Source organism: Aphis gossypii, chromosome X (genome assembly GCF_020184175.1).
Source record: "Aphis gossypii isolate Hap1 chromosome X, ASM2018417v2, whole genome shotgun sequence".
NCBI lineage: Eukaryota > Metazoa > Arthropoda > Insecta > Hemiptera > Aphididae > Aphis > Aphis gossypii.
The window spans coordinates 56,887,485-56,906,627 of record NC_065533.1 but is presented as its reverse complement, the minus strand read 5'-3'; the positions used below and the strand labels follow the sequence as shown (position 1 = coordinate 56,906,627).

The 19,143-nt window shown below is 22.7% G+C and overlaps 2 protein-coding genes across 2 annotated transcripts in view; one reads left to right on the top strand and one right to left on the bottom strand.

Annotated features, from left to right (window-relative positions):
• Positions 1–19,143, bottom strand: part of LOC114129926 (nephrin-like) — a 224,564-nt gene that overhangs the window by 76,324 nt on the left and 129,097 nt on the right. The gene's annotated exons all lie outside the window — the stretch shown is intronic.
• Positions 1,229–15,971, top strand: LOC114129626 (ankyrin repeat domain-containing protein 36C-like). Its single transcript, XM_050205858.1, is given in 17 exon segments — positions 1,229–1,368; positions 1,439–1,591; positions 1,661–1,873; positions 3,714–3,815; positions 3,918–4,145; positions 4,214–4,255; positions 4,313–4,357; positions 4,437–4,565; positions 4,638–4,729; positions 6,496–6,548; positions 6,551–6,645; positions 6,724–6,864; positions 6,966–7,076; positions 12,229–12,372; positions 12,438–12,517; positions 13,963–14,212; positions 15,676–15,971. Coding segments are annotated over 17 exon segments (2,061 nt in total). The 5' UTR covers positions 1,229–1,362; the 3' UTR covers positions 15,853–15,971.

Genomic DNA, 19,143 nt, shown 5'->3' with positions numbered 1-19,143 from the left:
TAAGATTTGATGATTAGTCTAATTATTTCTTATTTTTTTGTATATAAACCGAAAAATAGAATAACAGTTCTTATAATATGCACCAAGATTGTATTTTTTACAATAATTGAGGAATAAAAATGTTTTTTATAAATTAAAGATTTTTTTAAATAGTAAATCAGTATTATATCTACCTTTCTCAAGAAATTAGAGAATTTTAAATACCAACAGAAAACAAAATTACTTGAAATTAATCCAACTTATCTATGTTTGACTATCAATCAGAAGTCATTGATTTGATGCCTGACAAATGCACACAGTACCAGTTGTAATATTTGAAAAGTTTACATGATTTATGTTTAATCGAACGAACTAATACAATTCCATAACAAAATTAATATAAATTTTAGTTTAATATAAGCTTAATATATAGCTTTTTAGCTGCAGTTCAGTCTCCCATCTAAACTTTCAAGTATGCTAATGAAATTGAATACACGTTACCATATAGTAACGCAAATGAAATATAATATAAAATTAAACAATTAAGCCTCTTGTTATATTTTGAATAATACTAAACATTAATCAAAATTAAAAACAATATAAATATTAACTTTATAATATTTTTTTATTAACTGATACATCAATTATAGGTACCCTACTTAAGTAACAATTATTTATAAAATAATTCATTTAGTATTGAAATTCACTTAATAATTCATCTTGAAAAAATAATGTAAAATCTAAAATTTTATCGAATTCAAACTATTAGTTTAAGAATTTAAAATTAATATTTAACACTTATAAAATGCTCACACTTCCTTAATAAAGGTGTCATCATTATATTTCTATGTTTATTTATGTTTTTTTTTGTTTTTTATATTATTATTTATTTATATTTATAAATGACTGAGAGCTCATACATTAAAATAGGATATACTTACTATTATACATCTAGGTATAAAAAAAATATTTTAATAAATTTTGATTTTCATAATGCATTAATTTAATAATATATTGAAAGGTATTAAATATTTATATAAATTACGTAAACAGTAAAGTAAATTTTCTTATAATAGATATGTTATTGAAAATTCATATTGTTCAATGTTCGGTGTTGAAAGTGTCCTATTAATTGGAAAACGAGTTGCATAATATGAGTATTATTAATTATTATTACGTGCTTCTGGCCCATATAATTATTATGTATTTTTATCATTTTATTTTATACTGTATAGCTATATTGATTATTTATTATATTAAGTAGTTGGCTGACTACTAACAATTAAAATAATGTTAATTAATTGTTTATTTGTTTAAAGCATAAATACCTTTAATATAAATCCAAAAAATAAAATATATTAAAACTAATATATAATAACGAAAATGACGGTATAATATAAGAAACTCTTAAATAGTAGGTAAATTATTGAGTTATTAATGATGTTTGATATCGTTATAGGATAGCAAAGATGAATTCGAAATTGAATCGACAAATTTTGAAACCGACGATGCTGCAGATACCTTAGATTTAATTAGAGATGCTGATCGAAAGGCCGTAAATGTTGCAAAAATAATAATACAATTGAAGAAAGAATTAGCTAACTTACAAAATGTGTGTATTTAACAAATTGATGACTTCAAAGTTTAATATTAGTAACGTTGAAAATGTTAAAATGTGTAGGACTGTGCAGCCACAAAACCAAATGACTTGGAAGTATGTAGGTTACAAGAAAAATTAACAGAAATGGTGGTACAATACAAAAAAACTATCGTTGATGTTCTAAAATTGGCTAAAGCTAATAATTTTAATATTGAAGACCTCGAATGTCGAAAAATTGACATTAATCAAAATACTAAATTGAACGATTGTGTAACAACAGTAATCAAATCTTCTGTAAGATTTCTTTTTTAATATTTAAGAAGTAACGATTAAAGTATTGAATAGGAGTTATTGTAATATTGTTTAATACCGTCGAACTTTATTTTTAATTTACATAGGTTGGTAGTATTTTTCAAAATTATTTCTCTATCAAACATACGAAAGAAATTAACCGATAAGACAATTAATATTTTATCTAATAGGTTAAGTATTATAGTAGGTATTATAAAATATTAATATTTAATAAGTTTGATAATATTTTTACACTCTCCATTTAACTATAAAAATGTAATCAGCGAGTTACTATATTTTCTTAACGTCAGATGACTAAATCTTATTTAATTATTAATACTTCACTATAGAATATTATGTTAACAAATTTAACATCTTAAATCATAACATTATTATTCTTATAATATTTTAAATTAATATAAAATGTCACGTATTTATTAGTTATAATATCTCATATTTCTTATTTCAAATAATAAAAAAAAAAATTATATTTATTTTAATAATGGAATGTCATATGTTAGTGGTTTATATTATATTGCTTATTAAAAACCTTAAGTTTATAAAAATAAATTCCTATCATAACAGTAGGAATACTTTAACTGAGCAATATTATTTTTATTTGTTTATTATTTTTATTTATTTGATGTATTATTTTTCTTTATTATAACTAGTGATACCAACAGAATAAAAACGATTATTTTTTACACAATATAATTTTTTTTTTATAATTTTGAGATTATTAACATTATTTACGCTATAAAATATTACATTTATAAGGTCTGCACAACGTATAAGATATCTAATTTTAATTAGTATTTAAAATTTTAAACTTTTTTTTTTTAATAAAACGTTGATACGTTCTGAAAACAGTGATCAGTGATTCTGATTACATAATAATATTTACAATAATTTTTTATAATAAAATATGAAAAAGTTTTTTATAATAACTATTTTACGTTTTAAATATAAATATTGTAAATATTATACTTAGATATTATATACAGTTAATAGTTTTTAGTATATGTTTTATAATAAATTGTTCTAAATTAAAGATACTACCAAACTATTAGTTATACTAGTCATACTAACTACTAAGGAGTAAGAACTAGTGAATACACGAGCAAAGATGAGTAGTCTCATTAAATATACATTTTTGTATTAAACCATTTGAAGAAAGATTCTGAGTAAAACGAATATTTAACTGGTAGCAAAAGTTTTGTTAAAAGGTGTGTTCAATTTATTGTATTGTCCGTTTTCTCAATTTTTTTGAAAATCAACTAAGAATGATATAGTTGATGTAAAATTTACGAAATTCAATTATTATAAAGATGTTTTGTTAGTTTTTCAAGCATATTTTTATTTTATTCATTTATTTTTATTAAAAGTATTGACGAAAAAATAATGAAAGTGTAATCACATTTACTGTACAATCAATAGCTTTCTTGTTCTGATCAGAATCTTAAAATTTTATAGAATTATAAGCATCTTTGACTAGAAGTAAAATGATATAATATATAACTATGAGAATATCTTTTATAAAAACACTTTTTAATATAGTAAGGAACTGTGACTATGGAAAAATATAAATTGATTACGTATTTATATAATATTAAAAAAGAAAAAAAATTTAATAATTTTAAATATAAAACTATTTATTTTCAGCTTTTATTCAATCGCGTATTATCGAAAAGTTCGACCAACTAAATATTCAAAACTTAAACGGGTTATAATATTTTATAACTTAAAATAATAATTAAATGTTTAAAATTATAATAATTAAATTAATTTCAATTTTACACAAATATATTATTTTAATAAAAATGTTTTGTATTATTGATTTAAGGAAAGAGAACAAATGGTTCCGTGGATATTGATTAACAATGAACAAAACTACCCAACGTTTTTTCATTATGATCTAAATAATAATGGAACTAAATGCAGAGAAGTTAGTAATTAAAAGTCAGAAAATTAACTTTTTTTAATTTTATTACAATAAAAAAGTTTAAGGTTATTTTCAAAAATTTACTTCAATTAAACATTGCTTTAGACTGATAATGAGTCATTTTGTTCGTGTACCGACGAATCCGAAAATTGTTGTTCGACTGATAATAAAGATAACTGTACTACTATCAATGATAATTGCTGTAAACTTTCAAATAGTTCAGATACTGATTGTAAAAAAGAAGGAGTTAGAGATGAACTGATGACAATTAAGGGAGAAATGAATATATTACATCAACAGAATCGTGATTTTTTGTGCAAACTTAACAGTGCTGTAATAAAAATTTCTAAAAATGTATCTGATTTCAACGAAATATCAATAAACTTTTTTTTTTTTTTTAGAATCAACAAACACATATTCTAACAAATGCTCTTAAAAATAAGGTAAATACTTTATTTAATTAAATTATTGAAAATAATAATTTTTCTTAACTTTTGTAGCTAGAAAATGAGAGTGGTACATGCCAACCTGAACAGAATGGATCGGTAATTATTAATTTAAATGAATTATTCCGATATCATATTGTTTATATTTCTAAATGTGTTTTTCTTTTAAACCCAAAAGAAATCAAAAGCGCAAGTTTTAATGCTTGAAATTAATCGATTAAATGACGAATTAAAGGGATTAAAGCGCGATCGGTGTCAAATCGAATTAGCTAAAAAAGTATTAAACATATCTGATGCCTTGTGTGCTGTAAGTATTTAAATATAAAACTCAATAATAGCGTAGAAGTAATAGTATAGGGTTTTTCATAACTGTGTATAGAATTGTGCAGGACCGATAAATCAATGTGATGGCCAAGAACCTCAGTGTAAAGATCTAACCACAGAGTATAATACATTATTGGCGGATCATAAGTGAGTCGACAAGTATGATTTATATGATACATTCTGCTGTACGAACTAATCATGTATATTTTAATTAGAGACAAAAAAGTGATACCTGGTTATTATTATTTATAAAATGTTTACATTTTTTTAATGACTGCGCCTGAATTGTTTATATAGGTATCGATGTTGAGTATTCGGTGTGTTCAAGTTTTCGAATACTAGAACACAACGTTATAACATTCATTTGAGGGCTCATAACTGTTATTATAGGGGTTACTTTGGGTATTCATCTGAATTTCATCTATATCCATAGGCGTTAAGTATTCCGATAAAAACTTAATTCAAATACTTTGTATCAATTTTTTTTTTTTAATTTATAGGATTTCTTAACATATTTTTTTACTCCATAAAATATTACCGTTAATGAATTTAATATTATATTAGTAATAATTAAATAAATAAATAAAACTAACTAAAATAAATGCATATAAAATGCCACTATATAACATGAAACTTTTAACACAAAAATTATTTAAGTTTTGGTTAATTTAGGTATTAAAAAAAAAAAATCATTCGGATTGTATAGATTTTGGGTATTACATAGATTTTTCGAGGTGTGACGGGTTTGGGTTAATTTGAGTGCAAGGTCTTGTAATTTTTTGTAAATGATAAATTTAGTTATTTGTTATGTCATCGATTAAAAGTCATAAAAATAGTTGAAAAACATTGGGTGTTGTAATATTAAAATGTAAAGTTACTCATTCAATAATTCTATGTATCTAAAACAATAAATTCTCTATGATGTACTTAAATATATAGTATTTTGTTAGTGTACCTTGGCATTGAGTAAACACATTAATAAATTATTACACTCCAAAAATGGGCTAATAAAAGCAGACAAGTGGTTTGTGTCAATTTCTAGGTATAGTTTATGTTGTATTATATTTATATTACTGTATACTATAGTTTATAAATTTGATTGATGTGAAAAAATTTTAGTACAACCTTAAAGTTAACACCGACGTTCTGTAAAATGGTGAGAATAAGTTTTTTAATTGTTAAAAATAATAAAAATAATATAATACAATATCATGACTATGTATTATCGATATGTTTTAATCGCTATGTTAAGCAAAATACAATACGTACATTGTACTACATTTTTAAACTTTTTGACGATATAAAAAATGTGTTACTAACGTAAATAAAATAAAAAATTAATTAATAAAATACATACTAATATGAAGAATTAAGTATTGCGCTTAAAAAATTATAAGTAAAAATTTAAAGTATATGATAATTTCTTTTTTGATTACAACACAATAAAACAAAATTAGTTTTGCCAAAATTATATGTAGAAAATAAGTTTCAGATGCTATTTTATTAGCTTTCTAAATTTCTAAAACAAAAGTTCCTACTTAGAATTTCATTTTTTTGATTGTTTTTAATCTAATATATCAACTAGATTAAATTAGTATCCAAAAACGATTATCAATGTTGAGTAGAGCAAATGTTTCGTTCCAAAACGCGACGTTATAAATACAAAATAAAAACATATCATTGTAAAACCATATACATTTTGCTCAAAATTCTAAAAACCTCAATTAGCGATTTAATAATAATAATATTAACAAAATAAAGAGTAATATCTTAATTTTACATTACACATTACATAAATAGTACCTATCTATATTATATAGTGTATAATAAATTAATAGAAATTGTTAAAAAATTACATTATAAAATATAAACATACTTACAAAATACGTACATTAAATTTAATTCATTTCCAGCAATAAATTATTAGAAATTACAAATTTACGAAAAAAGCTTAGTGAAGCTCAGTGTACTATAAGAATTATGAAGACCGTTTAAAAATATTAAAAACGCAGGTCTGCCAGTTACAAAAACAATTGTTTGATTTCACTTCAGCAAAATCCCACGTAATATATTTTTATTATTTACTACGGTTTATAATATTATTACGAGCATATATTATTAATAACTGAATATTTATTTAGGATCCTGAATTGGCCTGTTCAAATGAAAAATACTTGATTGAAAGCTTGAGAAATCGTTTGCAAGATGCAACCGAAGAAAAAACTAACATGCAGATGGCACTCGATTTTCATCTGACCGAACTCGAGGATAAAAAATCAAAGGTTATTTTCGGTTGCGATGATGTTTAATATAAAATTAACTTTGTACTTTGAACTAATATTCTACATGTTTTATTATTGCTATCATATCAATGGGTTTTTAGTTTTTGGCAGTTCTACAAACAAATCAAGAACAAAAATTTCGTATTGAGAGTATTTGTAAGGAAAAAAATAAAATTGCCGAAGAATATGAAGCGGAGTTTAATCGAATGAATGTAAGATATCCATTATGCATTGTTATAAATCATGTCTTGAATAATAATTTTAAAGTTTTTATTTATAAAACGTTTAAGGTAGTTAAACGAAGTAGCTACTTTCTATGTTAAAATATTAAGCACTCGTTCGTTGTAAAATAAAAAGCGAGTAAAAAGTATACGTAACGGTCAGCTGTATAAGTAGGTAGGTGTGGAGTGTATTTTGTCATTGAGTAGATTACTGTAATGTATGTGGTTAATTTTAATTCGACAATAAATAATTGTAAACAAAAAACTATGCTGAAATTAGTCCAAACATTTTTTTAAATTTTAATGAGTATAAAAATGATAATGTAATTAACAGCTAAATGTTACAAGTATGTACAGTTTATAATTTTTGAATTACAAAAAAATAACTAAAATTATTTTATGATAAATCAAAATTTTACATATTATATTAATTTTCTTTAAAATTTAAAATTCAGACACAAATAAAAATTATTTGTGGAATAATGTTTAACTTTTCATTATAATTCTGTAATCAAAACCTAAACCGATCATCGTCTTCAGTTTTTTTATTATAAATATTAATATTAACCCTTTCTAGTCCTGCAGTGGGTCCATTTGGATATATATCGTAATTAATTAATGTTATTTCAATAATAATAATTTAAAGCTTCAAATGGACCAATTAAATACAAACAATTTTTGTTCTATTAAATGATACCCATTTGGCCCATCGTTGAAAAAAAAAATGGATAATTTAGATGAACACCAAATTATTGTTTTGTTGGAAGGAGATATTTTTGATCTAGATATTGAATTCTCAAATGATGAAAATGATATTCAAGTAAATAATTTAGATTATTCCTCAGTTGATTGGAATGTTAGTTTTAATACTAGCTTAGGCAGCGTTTATTCCATGGGGGTAACCGGTGGTAATACTCCTCCCACCTGGAAAAAAATGTATACGATATTATTTTTTAAATCCCTTCGTTATTTATTCCTATGGCATACCCATTTGAAAATTGGCGATAGACTTCTCCCCCGGGATAGAAGGTCTGAAATAAACACTGACCTTAGGTGATAACTTTAAAAATAATAATAACTATGAATGTAATGTTTACAGCTTTTTGATTAAAAAATAATTTAAAGATTTTTTCAATTTTCCATAAAAATTCTGATTGTTTAAGTTTTTCATTAAATTCTCTGATCGCTCTGTGAAAAAATTTGGGAAATTTTAATTTTTACCGACTAGATCCATTTTCTTATCCAAAAATATTCTGAGTCTGAAGACTTTAAAAATTTAAAAGTTCAAATAATTGTTAGTATTCTAAAAGGTGACAACACATCACATAAAAAAAAGAAAATACACAAACACACGTCAACATATAATCAATACACTCATCACTTCATACAGTATATCTATAATAAAACTAATAAATATTAAATATTTAGAGGACGCTTTTCTTGCACGTACTATCGCCGTCTTAGAAACGTAAAACTTGTCAAGTTTGAGTTCAATAGACATTTAGCGTGAATATTATAATAAAATTATCGAAGTGAGACAATTAACTGTGTTTAAGCATTTATTTGTTTATGATATTTTATTTCTAAGCAAGATTTGAATGTATAAAATATCCCAAAATTTAAAATGCTAATAATATAATATCGCTTGAATATCAAAATATCAAGAAAAATAGTTCACATTAATAAAAATATAATTGTAGAATAGATATATTTATTTGAATATTTAACTGATAACACAAAATTGGTTCAACTGAACTCAAATTTGGTATATTTTACATCTGTAATAGAGAGAAAAAATACGTATATGTAGCGTCCTATTAAGTAAATTAGATATGTTAAATAATGCAAAATTGCAATCATTTTTAAATGATAAACAATATTGTATTTTACTGTGGTTCGAATAAATCAATAATGTTTTGATAAGTAAAAATTCTTTACCGTAATATGAACAGGGTTTTATCATCAAAAAATATACTCATTCATTGTATATGTATTATAGTTTAAATAATACCTGTTATTATAAGATGCTAGTTATTTGTATACATTTGGGTCTTCGGTGGTTACGGTAAAAGGAATACTCTTATTAGGTACGTAAAATAAAAAAAAGATAATTATATATTTTAATATAATCATAATACAAAATTAGGAATTACGAATTAAACTAAATATGTGATATAGTCATCATATGATTTAATCTTTTTAATCCCATATCATCCAGACGATTTGATGTTCTAAATAATGGGTGACTGTAATTAGTGAAGATTATTTGACAACAATACAACATGATATAATCCATTAGTATTTTGTTAGAAAAAAAAACCATAATTTTATTCTAACTTTCTATTTAACATTTTTTTTTAAATTAAAAGATCTAATATTATCACTATTATAAAGGAGAGGAGATTTTATTTCTTACAAATTACAATATGGTATTTTTTCATATTTTTAAATATTTAGGAATAAAAAAATAACTCAAAAGTTTTACATAAAAAAAAAACTGTTTAATGAGTATTTACAATATATTTAAAATGTTAATTATTCTTAGAAAGAAAGGTTAATGAAAAATGTATTTTAAAATTAAAATTTTATGTGATGTCAATTTGCTCTTCCTTAAAATAATTCATATATGTTTTTAAACTTCGAAAGTTATTGAAAATAAATAATAATATTATTTATTATTATTTATAATAAACCAGTTCATAGAAATAAAAAAGTTATTATTTTATTAACTTTATATTTTTAAAAGTGTAACCAGTTAGACATTTTAAGTATACATACCAATTTATCATAAAAACACCAAAACAATTATATGTATACATATATTTTTTTAGAAAATATTTGGTAGATAATTTACCTCATGGTATTATAATATTCAGATACTTCTTGTTCAAATCATAACTTTCAAAATTTGTTTTTGAACTTTTTATAACTATTCATGTTATGAAAAAAAAAGAATTTGGAGATTTAAAAGTGTGAAAACATAGTGTGTGTCGTTTTGTCTTAAACTTGTTGAAAACTAAAAAATAAGTTAAAGTTTTTAACGTAAATTTCTCCTTTGATTGTAAAATATTATTTATTATTAGTTTAAGTTAATATTTTTTAGTAAATTTCTTTTGATTTATTTTCATAACAAGAAGTTAATGTATGAAAATAAGTGAACCTTGATTTTAAAAAGTAATTAACAAGTTAATAACTTTTACAAATTGTATGCTCTATAAAACGTAGCAAGAAACAATTAAATTTCGATTTAAAATTATACAAATAAATTAAATTCTGTTTTATTATTCTACTTATAATTTCATAGTCTTAAAACTTTTATAAATTTTAAAATATTTTTTCCCAAAACAAGAGAACTCGTGTTTAATTAATATTAATTAGTACGTATATATTATGGCGTGAAAACAATTTGAAATCTATGAATATTCACTTTCTTATTTTTAGTTCAAGGTATTTTATTTACCAAAAGATAGACGTATCTGTAAATCTAAATCTAAATACATTTTAAAACCATATAATATATATATATACATACACATAATACATCCAAATTATTATTTAATATCCCATGAAAAATATAAAATTTAGTTGTTTTTTGAAATTTAATATCTAAAATAAATTTTCATTTATTATAATAGTATTAAGTAAGTATCTAACTATTCTTGGAAAATAAATAAGTTATTATTTAATATGATTCAAGAAATGACAGTAAAGAATTTTTCAAAGTTAGGTGTATTTTAATTAAGATGCACTGGTGTATAATTAGAAAATATATTGAGAACCTCATTGAATTCCTTTTGTGTAATAATATATTCCTGGTTTTATATAAATAATAATATTATTAATGGAAATACCTAGTAGACTGTCTGGTCAATCAGTAATGTTTCTTTTGAATACTTAGTTCAAAAACTTTATACAATCATATTATAAGTAATGTATGCTTTATACAGTAGATACAATTAATTGTCATATAGTAATTAATCAAATTGTAAGCAAGTGTAAATTATAACGAAATCGGTTATTTTGGTTTTTAATAATTTTATTATCATTATTAAAATATTACTGTATTTGTTAGTGATTACTAATTAAACACCAAAAGTTTTAAAAGGATTCTTAATTAATTAATATCACTGTTTAGAAAGTTCACTTGAAAATTGATATTCTTTCATGACGAATTCTTGAAAACTAGGATCTTTTACGTTTATATTCACATTTAAAAAAGAATGTAATATGAAGATGTTCATCTGGTCATTCATATAAATTATTATTTTATAAATTTTTAAAATAATTTCTGATAGATTATGGTAGATTTAAACTAAATTATTGTTTTTAATTTCAACAATAATAACTTATGAGAAACCTCGTAATAAACTTTTAAATCACATGAAGGGTTAGGTTATGATGACGAACTTTGTAAAAATTTGGACTTCATAAAAATTGTAACCATGTATTTTCAATATTATTAATTGATTGTACTAAACATTTATGAAGAATCTTATATTATATTTGTAAGCTTTTTAACTGAGCTGACAATGTATACTTCATTTATCCTAGTTATCTTGAAAAGTATTAAGATTTAATATTTTACTTTTGACCATCCATGGTACCTACCAATTAAATTCTATTTTTTACTAAAAGTAATTTTCATAATTTTGATTTTGCAGTAATATAAAAATATACAAATCTTTTAAAAATTAATAAATCTGTTCACAATTTAAGATATTATGATATAACTTACTTAACCATTGATTTTATATGTTTATGCTTAAAATTAAATTAAATAAGTAGCCCCCAATGAACAATGTACAACATAAAAAAAATATAAAGTATTATATTTTAATATAAATTTGACAACCTAACCTAATCATGTAAACAAAATAGAATAATACGGTAATAATATTGAAAATAAAATTATAAAAGGAATATTATAATTCAACTAACTACTAGAGATGTTCACGTGTCATTATTATATTGCAAAATATGAATGTGAACGCAATGAATATGCTCATTTTCAATTGCTTACTTTCTAAACACCGATTAATATTAAATTAAACAATATAAAAGTTATACTCATAATTTAAATTTAAGTGTTGATATAGATTAATACACATTTTAAAATATAATTCTTGTTTTTGTAATATCTAAGGATCATTTAAAATCATGCCTTGATGAGCTCGGGACATTACCTGGATTATTAGCAACTGCACAGCGGGATTTAGAAAAGGAGACATCAAAGAGATTAGAATTGGAAGAGGAACGTAACAATCTTTTAAAAAAAATAGAATCATTGGTGTGAATAAACAAACTTATATTATTATTTTCAATTAATACAAATTTATATGCTTGAATTATTAGAATGCAATTTTGGCGAATGATGATAGGGAAGAAAAAGACAGAAAGATCAAATATCTAGAAGAAGAAAACACACAATTAAAGTAATTCACAATAAATTAGGCTTAATATTATAAATTTAAAAAATATCAAAACTTAGGTCAAGAAAAATTATATTAAAAACCGTTTTATGTAGTTATTATAATTTAATGTATAGAGCGACTCGGTGAATGTATGAGTTTTTAAATAATGTTTATTTATTTTTTTAATAATTTAAATTTTTTATTTGTCACCAACTTTGTATCAGCAAAAATTCTATTCTGAGGGTAGTTTTTGATAGCAAATTAGATCGAGTTGATACTTCGAAAGAGAAGAGATGAAAAGTAAAAAATTTAAAGCACTCAAAATCATTGAATATTTATAGAGCACCAGTTTTTGACAAAATCAATTTTGGTTTTTATTGTAATTATTAAAAAATGAATAACTGCAGATGCTTATAGTTTCCCCTCCAAATATTTATTTTGGTATTATCTAAACATGGTTTAATTTTATTTTGACAAGTTTATTTTTTTTATATTTAGAAATTTAAATGTTTAATTTTTATTTAATTTTAAATTTTGTACGATAAAAATTATTTTTTAAAATAATTAGCTTTAAAATTGTATTAAAGATTCCTAGATTCTTCTTATATTATTTCCAATTAGAATTTAAGCAAAACAGTATGTCTAGAATCCGAAACATTTTTAAATATAATTGAAGTTCAAATATTGATGATACCGGAAACTTGAAACTTTCCTGATTCCCATATTAAATTAGTTATAGTTTCCAAAACAATAGTTTAATTTGTAATAAAGTCATTTACTAGGCGAAAATATCATGTCAATAATATTGTTATGAAATTTATTATAACAATACAATAATATTGTCTAAATTTGTGAAACACCAAAACTGGTTAATAACCATGCAATAGATTACTTTGTTACATTACTTACCTATATTCTTTATAGTTTTATTACTTCATTGTTAATCTCACACAATTCAATCTGTTCTGTAAACCTAATTTTGTAACTACCTACTTTCAATTGTTAATAAGTTTTTCGATAAGTTTCAAAAGTTAGTTAAAATGTACCTTTTCAATGTGAGTGATGGGTAAGAAATATTTCAATAGTATTTATTTATATTTTTTACTAGTGAAACATTGAAACATTGTTTATTTATGTGTTGTTTTCAGTCTTGTAAATTATTTGAGTCAATGTAATACTTTTATAGTATTTAGAATACGTATATCTTCTTAATATAAGTATTTTATTATTTTAAATACATTTAAAATTTTAAAATAACTAATCGTAATTATTGTTTATTTTCAATTAATATAAATGTATTTCTGAAGTCAGATTTTTAATTGTGACATTATAATTAAAAAAAAAAATAATAATAATTACCTTACCCCACTATACAATTATTAAATAAATAAAATAAAAAAGTATTTATTATTTATATTATTTATAGTTTTTTTTTTTTAAATATAATACTACTAATTTTTTCCTAGGGCTAAGATAATGACACAGGATGCTATTTTGGCAGAAAATAAACGACTATACATGGAACGAACCCACTATTCATTACAATTGAAGGAAAATTTAGATCTTGTAAGAAAAGAAGCAGCTCTACAAGTGACAAAAACAAAAAATTTTGCTGAATGTCAAATGCTTAAATATGTTGAATATGTAAAACAGTTAGAACAAAAATTAGTTGAACATAGAGCAATAGCATGTTTAGAATTCCAAAAACGCGACCAAGTGAGTATATTGATTTTGAATATTTTTACGTGTATACAATATGATGAATTTGATTTATAATACGATTTCATCTCTTACTGAGATTTTTTTAAATAAAAGATTAGGTCTTTACATCAATTCTTATTCAGCTTACTAAGAGGGTTACATTTTGGTATGCATAATAAAAATTTTCTGGAGACTTTTTTTTTTTTTTGCAAGCAGCTGAGAATTTATTTTTATACCATTCTATAAATCTAGAACAATGTTTGAAATTTATAATAAAAACATGTTCTTCAATATTTTTAATGTATGTTTGCGTAATAGATTAGTTTATTTAATTTAAATATACTATTATCGGGAGGCCCTAAGTCGACAAAGAAAAGATAGATATGTATCTTTGTTTGACCATAAAACGTTTGTAACATCGCTGGCAAGAGAGCCTTTAGATTTTAAATTATTTTTTTATGCATTCAATCGACGTATTATGGTAGCGGTGAGGAGGTGTCATATTACCACACAATAGGATTTTTTTTTTTTTTTTGGTTAGTTTTTTGAAAATAAGATTTTTTCTTTTAAATATTTGATTACACTCTGTTAAGCGTCAACTGAGGATATATTTGATTTTATGCCATTTATATAGGATTTGCATAAAAATTCTCCATGAAAAATTAAAGATCGAATTGCGTTGCAAAATGATTGATAATTGATAAGAGCTTTAATGGATATTTATGGCGTCAGTGGTAGTGATGGAGTGTATGTAAAGGATGTTATGGACTTTGTGTTTGAGTGGGGAGTTATGTCTGTTTCCATTGGGAATTTTATATTAATTTGAGAAAGTGGAGCTTATTTTTTTTTAATAATTTATTAATTTTATTTGTTTTTATAAATAAATCTGATATCCATAATTGGCTGTTTTTATTTCGAGGAAAATACCCAATGAAAAGTTTTTTTTTGTTTACGGAATTATTTAAGCTCTATGTAGACCAGTAAAAAATATAATCCACATCATTAATTTGTAAATCATGCGATATTGTAGTTAAGTTTTTTGCTATATTCGATTGTATTTTATTTTGATTTATAGTTTTAAATCGACGACAGGAATGGTTTTTATTTATTTCCCGATTTACTCTGTTTGTGCGGTAACTTCTGTTTATTAATGATATCAATAATAAAAATATTATTATATATGATTATTACTAACTAAACATTTTTGTTTTTGGTTATTCATTCATGGAGAATGTTCTTAGAGAAACAGAAATACTTTCAAATAGTTAGGTTTGTTAGTAGCTTTTTGATCACGAAAAATATCATTAAAAAATACGATAAATTCGAGTTGACAATTGTTTTCTAACATAGAAATAGCTCATAGAACATGACGTATCGACTATAAAACAGGATAAAGCTATCCGATCATATTTACATGTCGTATTTTTTTTAAATATAAGGTATCATTTATTTATTGTTGGTTTTAATACGTTATATAGATTGATGAACGTTTAAGAAGTCAAATCGAATTATTGACGACAAATTTAAATGAAGCACAAAAACAAATAGAGCATATAATCAATGCGAAACATTCAATGGAAGATAAGACGGGAGGAGAAATATGTAAGATTCCGAGGACACTAAATTCAGCATGTCATGGTTTAAATAAGCCATAAGAAAATTGAAATTTTCACTAATATCAAGAAATGCTTTTAATAAATTTAAAGTGTATATTTCTATAATATTTTTATAATAAATACATATTATTTATTTTTAATTTTAAAATAACTTAAAATTTACTTAATTTAATGATTATATACAAATAAATATACTCATTTGTCACCATAATTAAATTAATGAATGTATTGTTTTTAAATAAGTAGGTACCCTATGCGTCAATGCGACAACTTGACTGTTTATACGCGTTAGAATATAACATTTATGATATTTAGTTTATTTGGTATTCAAGTAATTATTGTAAGTATTCTAAAAATTATTTGCATACTATACAATATCATGAAATCAATATTAATTAATTTAATTTTTTTAAATTTGAATTTTGATTATGATACAGTACAATTTTCAAAAAAAAAAAAAACTCTTTTCTTTAAAAATTAACAAAAAAAATGTCTATAACACAAAACATAAATGGTTTGAATAAAGGTATTTTAAAATATGGCCCTTATTTTTTTATCCTAAACAATTTAAAAATTCATAATTAGAATAAACTAGGTTTATCTTAGGTTTGTAAGCTTAATGAACCATCCTGTATAGAGTAACTATCAAGATTAATATGATTAATTGTTTAAATTAGAGTTACCACGAGTATAGAATTACATTTGTAGTACATGCTTAGTAAAATGTAATGTAGTTATTAGAAAGTATTTGTTTATAGCATTCTATATTCATCAAAATTAAAGAATATGCATATCACAAAATAAGTATCTATTATTAACTGAAAATTCATTAATCTATGAATTATTAACTATAGTTTTTAAATATCAGAATACGTTCAAAAGTCCATCGGATCACAACTATACATAGACTATTTTAGAAATAAATTTTAGTATAATTCGAAATTTCCAATAGTAGTAGTCTATGTATATTCAGCACTTCGGTATGTTACGTACATAACGATTATACACATTACACATCAATAAAATAGTATATTAAGTACGTATGTTGCAGAAATATCTAACAATGAAGGTCATTCATTACAATATATTTGAAATGGATAATTAAAACAAAATACCCGTTTCCGTCTGTGTTGAATTGGTTTTTCTACAAGTGTCGTTCACTGGATTTTTGGTTCCAAAATCTAGATTATTTTGATTTAATAGGAAAATTGAAATAATAATATCTAATCATTGATTTTTACAGGCTTACACTATCTAGATATTTAGTTTCAATAGTCCTCAAGATCCAGAAGATTAAATCATGATTACCCTAGCAATTCATTCACATGAATTCTAATAATATTATTTACCTCTACATTTATATTTATCAACAATAACAATAATAATAGTCTACTATAATAATATTAATGAAATGCAAATGTAAACACACAAGTTCTAATCAAATCATTGTAATTATAACAGAAATATTAATTAATATTAATGACTTAATTTGTCTAAAATTAAATTGTCGATACACATTTTATAAGTTATACATTTATAAAAAAAAAAAAATTGTTGTTTGTCGAGAGTAAATCAGCAATATCATAATAAACTATCTTTATTTTTTATTAGTCGCGTTGAGCGCATTATTTGCAAAGCAATAATTTCTTTGGGTTTTATTCGTCGAAATTCGTTGAACTTTGATCAAGCCAATAATTGCTCCTTAACGTTATAAACATTATTAGTACGATCACTTATACGGTTAATTTATAAGCCGTAATACTTACTTACGGCCATTTATACATCCTTATCTTGTAATATTATAATGCTAATAGCATAAAGTAATTATGATGGGTTTAATATTTTGATTGTATATTTATATTTCGTGTAATGTATATTTATATATTTTCTTGTACCTAATATATAATATATTTTAATGCCTTTACTGTAATATTATTGTTTGTATAAAGTGCATCAAACATATTTTAAAATATTAGTGGAAAAAATAAACACACGTTTTGTCAATTATCATGACAGTGACTCTACTTATTAAGTGCTGGACAATGTTTCACAGGATCAGGAAATAAAAAGCAATTTTTCAAATCAAAAACAAATCAATAATTAAAATACATTACTTATTAATTTTTGAATTCTAAATAAATCGTTTTAGTAAAGTTATATTTTATGAGTTCATAAAAATCATACACAATTATAGTATCAAAATAGGTAGGTTAGTTTTTTTTTTTTTTTTTTGTGAATTTCACAAATTAAAAATTTCTACATGAGTCTTAAAACAATACCAAGACAAACAAAAGTATTGAGTTAGTAAGAACAATATCACTAAAACTAATCTACACGTGTAACGAACACCATCACTGTAAAAATCTTAGGATTTGTCTTGTTTTGGTCATTATAGTTAAAAAACATAAATTTTGAATACATACACAATTCTCAGAAACCATTTTCAAGCATTTATTTTTTTTCTGGATATAAACATTATTTATCGATGATAATATTGTTGGTTTCAATTTTAAAATAGCGATTTCCTTTTAATACTGTATTATTAGAAGTTAAGGTTCATCAGAAACATTTTTCTTTCCATTTAATTTTTCATAACTGTTTACAAAATGTATAGAAATACATTACAAACTATGCATTAATATTTCTTGTATAATAATAAATTCTTTAATAAATAAAAGTAATGTTGAAACTTGTTGGGTTTGAAAATCTTTCCCCGTATTATGCGTTAGGTATCTAATTTCTTTATTTTTAAATTGTTTTAATAATATTCAAGTATTTCTTTTTATATCACAATTTTTAACTTTATGTTCACATATTACATACCTATACTTATTCAAGTTTCAATTACCTACTTATGAAAATATTGAGTGTTTGATACAATTCACCATAACTTAATTATCTAGTTTCACGATGAATTTTAATAACGATAATATTGATGTAATATAATATAATATAATATAATATGATGGTGTTAATGTTTATAGTTATAACTTTTGTTTCTAATGCTTTATGCATGTATGATGGTCCTATTTATTTAAAATATTTAAAATACAAAATTCAAAAATATTTTTTGGTATATTTTTTTTTAAATTTTATATTTTTTAGTTTTTAATAATCAAATATAAATATAATTATAGTATATTAATTTATTGATAATTGATGTCATAGAAGAAAAACGTAGTAAAATTAGAAGCTTCAAAAATATATCAAATCAAGTTACCTATATCAAGAGTCATAAAAGTAGTGTTCTCTAATATCAAATGAAAACATAACAAACTGATCGTCCCGTTGTATAATTAGTTTTATTCATTGCATTTATTAAAAAATAAA